General features: G+C 50.9%; 1 protein-coding gene across 1 annotated transcript; it reads right to left on the reverse strand.

Annotated features, from left to right (window-relative positions):
- Positions 1 to 2,553: 2,553 nt before the first annotated feature.
- RAB9B (RAB9B, member RAS oncogene family) lies at positions 2,554 to 6,678 on the reverse strand. The gene is made up of 2 exons (XM_031056096.1): positions 6,624 to 6,678; positions 2,554 to 5,780 (listed from the first exon to the last, which is right to left on the reverse strand). The coding sequence occupies exon 2, from the start codon at positions 5,743 to 5,745 to the stop codon at positions 5,140 to 5,142; it is 606 nt and encodes a 201-aa protein (XP_030911956.1). The 5' UTR covers positions 5,746 to 5,780; positions 6,624 to 6,678; the 3' UTR covers positions 2,554 to 5,139.
- Between the last annotated feature and the right edge of the window lie 1,344 nt (positions 6,679 to 8,022).

The following is an 8,022-nucleotide window of genomic DNA, read 5'->3' on the forward strand; positions in this document are numbered from 1 at the left end:
AGCCCCGGTCCCCGTCCCTGCGCTGCCCGCCAAGGCTGATGGTGCTTCCTGGGGACCCTCCCCCGAGCCCCCCAGGACACACCAGAACCACCACCAAAGGCTCACTTCTCCCAGCACGGGTTCGGACTCAGCCCTGGAAAGGCTGTGTAGGACGATGTGCTGGTTTCAGCCGTGTTTTGGATAAGCCATGCCTGGCAAGCAGCTCTGCCTGCCAGGGCCGTGGCATGGTACTGACACCCACCTGCCCTGGCTGAAGTCCTCCTCGCCTGCACCTGATCAAGCAGCCAGCTGCTTTCTCTGCATCTCTGCATAGCCCAGCTCTGCCAGGAGCTTCTGTCTAAAGATGAAGAGGGAATAGTAAGTGGAAAGTCACAGAATCACAGAATGGCCTGGGTTCAAAGGGACCTTATCATCCAGCCCTTGCCACAGGCAGGGACAACTTCCACTAGAGCAGGTTGTTCAGAGCTCTGTTCTCCCTGTACTTCAACACTTCCAGGGATGGGGCAGCCACAGCTTCTCCAAGCAACCTGTTCCAGGAGTCCTGTACCTGCACGTGGCCATGCGCATCAGCCCCCAAAGGACCCCAGGAAGTCATGAGGAAAGAGCTGCTGCACCAGCAAGCACTGGGGCCAGGGGCTATCTCTGTCCATCCCTGATTGCTTTACATGAGCAATTGCCTCAGCAGCAATCCACCATTTCACAGATTAGCCCAATCTCCCTGTCAAGGGACTCTGACTCACCTGTGGCCTTCAGATAACCACTGATGGAGCTGCCATCACCTCCCACCTGGGCATGCTGAGTGCTCCTCAGTCCAGAGGAGAACACACCAGTGCTCCAGTGTCAGAGCTGTGCTCAAATCCCTGTTAGGAACTGGAGCTTGGAGTAGGGTTCAGAGGCTCCTAAAGGGGCATTTTTAACTCTTTATTCATCCAGCTTAACTTCACACAAGAACATGCTGTATCCAGAGGTCCCATGAATCTCCTCACAGTTTATTGCCTTGAGGAGCTGCCCCAGAGCTAAGGAGGAGCTGCACTCAGGGAACACCCCCGGTCACCAGAGAGCAGCCCCAGGGCATCTGCAGCCACTGGTGTGTCATCCCGTTCTTCTAAGTTCTTCTAAGCCTTCTGATGTTTACATTTTTGTACTGGAGTTTCTCACACACTTTTCATGTAAATAATGATTGTTTTGCATTCCTTTCTGGAGGAGGAGAGAATTGATAGACTGTTGGTTTGACCAGTGTGGCTGGAGAGGTGGCAATTTCGTCCTCCAATCCATGGTCACTTTTGAAAGTCTATAAATATTGGGGTTCAGAAATAAACTGTTCTCTTTTTACCTTGGACATCTCAGCTTGTGCCTGTTGTTCATTTCATGTCCTATTGTGACACCGGTGCTCCTCAGAGAGTGGCTCTGGAGGAGAACCCAGTTTCCTTAGCCCACCACCAAGCAGTTGCATGGCCTTGAGGGGCACTACCCAGCCCAGAGCAACAGAATCCTCAAGAGGGTCGTGGGGGAGAAAGATGAATGGGATCAGGACATTCCTCACCCCTCCTCCTCTCCAAACACACTGGGATATGCTACAGCATCTGTCCCACACAGAAGCAGCTCACTGCTTTCCTTTGGAAACACTCCTTTGCCCTGCAGGGACCCATCCTCTCCCCATGCCATGACAAAACCTACCGAGCCCTCTGCCACAGGTTACAGAGGGAAAGTGGGGAATGAGGGAATGGCCTCTCAATGGCTCCTGCCTCTGCCTGCACTTCCTTACAAACACCTCACACCAGGGGAGCCAGCAGCTTCTGGTGCTTTCAGGCAGACCCTTCCTGAGGCAGCCTCACCCAAACCCCACAACCTCCCATGCCAGAGCCATCCCCCACCAGTGTTGACTGTGCTTTCAGCTGCCTTTTGAAATGGCCGAAGTAAGATGTTGGAGGACCCCAGACACTCCAGCTCACATTTAAAATCCACAGTTTTCAAGGACTTTGAACCCTACACTGCCTCCTGGAATCATGGACAGCGCAAGCAGACCTGGGAGGAAAACAAACTAAAACATTCTGCCAAAAGAAACAGCAGGCACAAGCTCTGCAAACACAGAGAAAGCTTCCCAAAATAAGCAGCTATCCTGGCAGGACAGAGAAAGAGAACAGTCCCCATATGCTGATTTCCTTCTCAGCATCCTATGGAAATCATGCCTGGTTAAAACCCCCAGGAGCCCAAGGAGCCAGTTCCAAGATCACAGGAAGAATTCACAGGAAAGTACCAGACTTACTGCTGAGAGCCCAGGCTGAGAATTTAAGATGTAGTGACAGAAGGAAGCCATGTGGAATATTTCTTTTCTGAAACTGTTTTCTGATTCTATTGAAAAGACCAACTGGTCACTGGATTCAGCTGTTGAGTTCTGATCCTTCAGCTCCTGGTGCAGGTAGGTACATGAAGGAATATCCCCCTGATCCCTTAGTGACTTCTCTCTGTCAGATGCTGTAACTAGCCAGTTCTCAGAACAAAAACTGACTTCAACATGGACAAACCAAGAAGGCAGCCACTTCCCAAACTCACTCGAATACATCCATGTTTTATTTGCTTAAATAAAGGTAGACTCTTGGTTTTACAATTCCAGTTCTGTAGCAATAGCAACAACCGCAGCAGCACGAGGGGACATGGGGAGGGATGCCTGTTGGCACTGAACTACAACAGAGTTCAAAATCCTGGCTCCTTTGGGAATTGTGCATTTCATTTAAAATAAATTAAACAACTGAAATATATTATACTCTTTTATTAAAAAAACCACGTAAGCCTAATATAATGGGGGGGGTTTAATATAAAAAGTCAGTGATCCAATGTCAGAAATAAAAGTGCTGTGTAACACGTGCACAACGAGGCTCTTGAGCTTTAGCTGCCAGCATTGACACACACGGGGTGCTGCAAACAGCTGCACATGTGTCTCCTGCACTGTGGCATGCTGAATCTCTGCCCTCTTCCACAGCAGGTGCCAGTCCTCACACAGATCCCAGGAAATCCATGGCAAAGTGGCAGTTTCACCTGCAGGGAGCTCCCTCAGCAGCCCCCCTGCCAAGGGGCCAGCACACCTGAGTCTGTTCTCATCCTGAGCCCCTGTGCCAGCTCCAGCTCCTGAGCCTGTTCAGGGATGGAAACTGGAACCACAGGTCACAGAGCCTGGGCCCTTGAAGGAAATATCAAGCAGTGCTAATGAAGAAAAATCCAGAGGCCTCAGGAGGTCAGACACAGTTAAATAAACAGTAATATCCTGTAAAAATCTCTTTCACCTACAGAGGCAGAACCTTCTCCTTCAGGGAGCTGCCTGAATACCATTTACTCGTCATGAATACAACTGTTCAGACCTGTTTAGAAATTAGATCCCCCTAAAGCATTAATACTCCAGTCCCTTCTACACACAGGTGCCCTGCAGACAAGGGCAGTATCTCCCTGGGTTACCCCAGAAGAAATGGGGGGAAATGCTCATGCTCTGCACGCTCAGAGACTGTGCCTTGATGGGGACAAGCTGCCAGCACAGGGCAGAGACTGCCTTGTTTTAAAGCACAGCTTAAGGGAGGGTTGCTGATTTGAGCTATAAAATTTACCATCCAGCAGCTGATCACAGTAGGAATCACTTGGCAGCCAGTGGATACGTGCTCGGGGCAGGCTCCTACGTGCCTGTGGGCAGCCACAGCTTTGGCCAAATGCTTGCACAGGAGGTTGCAGGGCACGAGGTTTGAATGGCAAAGACAGCAGCCAACAAGCTCATCTCTGCTACACAGCCAGCCTGGGACTAACACCTAGCAGAGGGCAGGAGATGGGAGCAAAGCCTGGCATCCCTTCTAGAAGGCTCCTTGGGCCCCTCATGCCTGTTTTTCAGCCACCTTGAACAGAGAAAGTGGTGCAGCTTTCTCCCCACTGGACTGAACACAGCAGTCAGTTAACCCAGCAAACACTTGACCAGTCTGTCACAGGAATTACAGATAAAACATCCTGGGTTTCCTATGAGGGATCAGGGGCCAGGCAGATGGCATGGGCTAACTGTGCCTGCAGCATCATGCCTGACACACCAGGTGAATGGTTCCACACTGCAGCATTCACAGGGAACATCACACTGGAGCAACTGAAGGTGTGGCTGTGCCAGCTGATGAGGCACAGTGGTCACTGGTGCCAGACAGAGAGTGGGTTTAACAGCTGACCACACGTGAGGCCCCAGCCACCTGCACACCTAGGAGACAGCCCACCCACCTGCCATCTGGTCTGCTAGAGCACATCACCTGAACACAGTGATTACTTGTGACAGAAACCAGCTGAAGTGTCACACTCCACATCTCCTGAGTAACCCTTTGACATGACCCAGTGAGCATCCACATCGGTGTTTTTCACCCAGGGCTTCAAGGCTGAGCTTCCACAAGGGACAAGGAAACATGTATTAAACAACAAGCAGACAGTCTCTCCAAAAAATAACACTCACACAAGACAAAGTTAGAGGTGAGGAAAAACAGATCAGAAATAGGCAGCTATGAAGAAACAATACTGTCACATTCAAACACAGGCCCATCTCTCCTTCACATGTTGCTTCAGGTCAGAGCTCTAACAATTCTCATCACAATTCAGCCTCAGAACACAATGCACTTATCCCAAACAACAGACACACATCCCAGCCACTCCAGTATTTGGCTTTCTCACAGTCACAGGGGCCAGAGTCTTTATGACAGGTTTTGTTCAGTATGTTGAGTGGGATTTCCTTTGGCAGTATGGTCATGAGTGGGTCTAATATTTTTTTTTTAATTTCAGGAGTAAAATACTTCAGTGTCTAGGATGCTCTCAGCTTTGCTCTGCAGGCAGTTCTTAGTAGAGAACAAATCCCTGTTGTCTTTAGGGAATTTAAAGGACTTTAACTCAGCCCTTTAAACCTGCTAAAACAGGCAGAGATGAAAGCAACACTATGCTCACATGCTCTGTTAACAGCACCCTCCTGCAGATACATGCTCTGTGCCTGAGAACTCCAGGCAGGATTCAGACGGTGAGGCTGCAGCTCCCCAGTGAGCAAACCACCTCTTGTCCTTGTGGCCACTCTCCTCAGAGTGGCCCAGGGCTGCCCAGGTGTGTTTGATCCAGCCGCTCCCAAAGCAGCAGCAGCCACTCTCAGCAACAGGACGAGCCTGATTTGGAGCTGGAGTTCAGGTCAATGGTGTGGCCCAGCATGCAGTGCTCCAGCTGCTCCTCCACTGCCAGCACCTGTCGCACAGCTTCCTCAAAGGCCACTGTCACATTGGTGTCATCCTTGGCACTAGTCTCCAGGTAGGGATAGTTACCGTTTTCCATGCACCAGGCCCGGGCCTCCTCTGTGCTCACCTGCCTCTCCAGTTTGTCTATCTTGTTGCCCAGGACTACAAATGGGAAGTGTTCAGGGTCCTTCACATCAGCATAATAGATAAACTCCTTCTGCCAGTTACTGAGGTTCTCAAAGCTCTGCCGGTCATCCACGCTGAAGGTGAGCAGGCAGCAGTCTGCTCCCCGGTAAAAGGGCGTCCGCAGGCTCTTGAACCTCTCCTGTCCCGCAGTGTCCCAAATCTGGAGGGTCACAAATCGCCCGTCCACCTCCAGGTCCCGGTTCAAGAACTCCACCCCAATGGTGTGGAACGCCTGCGAGTCAAACTTGTTGGTGACGTAGCGGTTCATGAGGGAGCTCTTCCCAACTCCACCATCTCCAAGGAGAATGACCTTTAGGAGCAAGGACTTCCCACTCATTGCAGCAGCACGGAGGGGCAGGGTACCAAGGCAATCTGCAGGGTTCAGAAATAGTACAGAACAGCCATTGGACTTGTGGGTTCTGCAGAAGAACAGAATATGGTATTTCCATTCCCATTTCTGAAGTTTTCTATTTAGGAGGTGATGTCTGTTTTTAGAGAGATCTTATCATCCTAATCTCTCCTGTTAGAGAGCTTAGAGCTAGGAACTGGACAAACTTTCAGGCACTCAAGTCCTCCATCAGGTCCAAAATGGATGCAGCACATGACCCCTCTAAGTGCAAGGTAAAAACAACTGTTGAGAGTTCAGTATCAATTACAGCACTTTTGGTGAAAACTCTGTATCAGAAAGCTTGTCCAGTTTTTCCAAACACATCATCACTACTTGAAACATCTCTCCAGGCCTGTATCCTGTAAGGCTATCACAGAAACAGCAAAATCACCAGGAGTGGCCATCACCAGGCTTTCCTTTCCACTGTACCATCACCAGCTAAATAATTTCTCCTCTCTGACTTGCTCTACTGGAAGGATGTAATAGATGTGCAGGTCTAATATCAATACAAGTAATTTGTCAAGCCAGTTCTTAATCACCCTGAGGATGCTGACTCACCTTGCCAGCGCAGCTGCGCGTGATCTCGGTGCCTCGGAAGGGGTTTCCCAGCACAGGACCAGCTGCTCTTTGCTGCCAGCGCCTGTCACAGCCCAGTTTGCTCGGGCTCAGCTGCAGGTTCACATTGCAACAACCCAGACACCACAGGTTCCTTGGTCAGCACCCTCAAGGCCAAGTGCCAGTGCACCCTCCCCCTCCCAGGGATACTGTGCAGGCTAGGGTAAAGGCCTGACATGGAATAAGAGGTTTGTTGGGCTGTTGTACTGTACCTGCTCTGTCTCCAGGACTGTCCAGGGAACACCTTCCTCCAGTGTATCAGTCACTAAAAAACAAACATCAGTCATCAAGGTTACCAGGGCTGCCCTTGCTGTCTTTCAGTTTGTGATGCTGAGTGAGGATGGAAGGACAACAGCAGAGCCCTGGGAACCTGCACGTGCAGTACTGATGGCTGGAGTAAAACAGCAAGAGCAAAGCACCGAGGAGTTTCCCTTGCCCTGAGTGAAATGGAACAGAGCCCATTTCTGGCCAGGGCAGAGCCAGTACAAGGTGATGCTGAACCCCAGGTAAGAACAAAACAAACTGAAGGAACTCTGACATGAGAGCACAGGCTGTGCAACCTGTGTCTCCCCTCAATCCAGGGGATTATAACAACTGTGATCTGCTTGTCCTGCCTACTCACATGCCCTGGAATCTGATTTGAGGATTGAACATGCAACTGAATCTACTAACCAGCCAGCTGGGAACAGCCTGGGATGAAAAGACAAGGAGCTTGCTTACACCTGCTACCAACATTCCTGGGAAGGGTGTGGATGAGTAGTGCTGCTTAGTGATGACATCTCCAACACACTGAAGCAGGAGTGTGTGGCACTGCTCAGATCAGCACTCCTACTCCTTCCAGGCCAAACCCTGCTTTCTCCCTTAACCTCAGAGGGCCCTGTTCAACCTTGATTCTGCTCTTTTTGCAGCCCTTTCAAACAGTGCTTACCACAAAGCCAAAAGCAGAAACTTCTGCTTTAAGCGAGTTTCTTCACTTTCTGCACAAAAGGCTCGCAAATTTCACTTCCCTGCACAGAAACATCTCAAACCAAGCCCAGCTGAGCTAACCTGATGGGCTATTTGAGGAGCAGTGTGTGACCCAGTATTTCTAAAGCAAAGACCAAAATGCAAATGTCAGAAGAGACAAACAGGAACTGCAGCACAGATCCCCATGGCCCATGGCTCAGGGGAAATCCTGCCCTGTGAGCAGGTGAACTGTTCAATACCCTTGTTCCTTTCCAAACCTTCCTGAGGGATGTTTAAGACAGTCACTGCCACCAAAGCCCCTCCTGGAACAGGCCATCAGCCCCGACCAGAATTTCTGTTTGGAAATGCTCTGTTAGCAAGTGACTCTTTTTAAAAATGACTAATAGGTTATGTCGGGCTGCTCCAGAGCCTGCAGGACTCAGCAGCAGGGCTCAGGTCAGCACGCTGCCGGCACCGTGACACAGCCTTGACATCGCTGGTCCCGCTGCGAGCTATCCGGATGCTGAGCCCCACTGCAGCAGGGCAGACCAGCTCTCGCAGGGCGCCAGCACCTGTCTGCAGGTACCAACAGCGGGGTGGGCACGCCGGGTCCGACTCCCCCCAGCTCCCCAGGCCCCGGCTCGGCGGAGGCGAGACCCTCCGGCG

This window comes from Geospiza fortis, unplaced genomic scaffold, assembly GCF_000277835.1.
Source record: "Geospiza fortis unplaced genomic scaffold, GeoFor_1.0 scaffold157, whole genome shotgun sequence".
Taxonomy (NCBI): Eukaryota; Metazoa; Chordata; class Aves; order Passeriformes; family Thraupidae; genus Geospiza; species Geospiza fortis.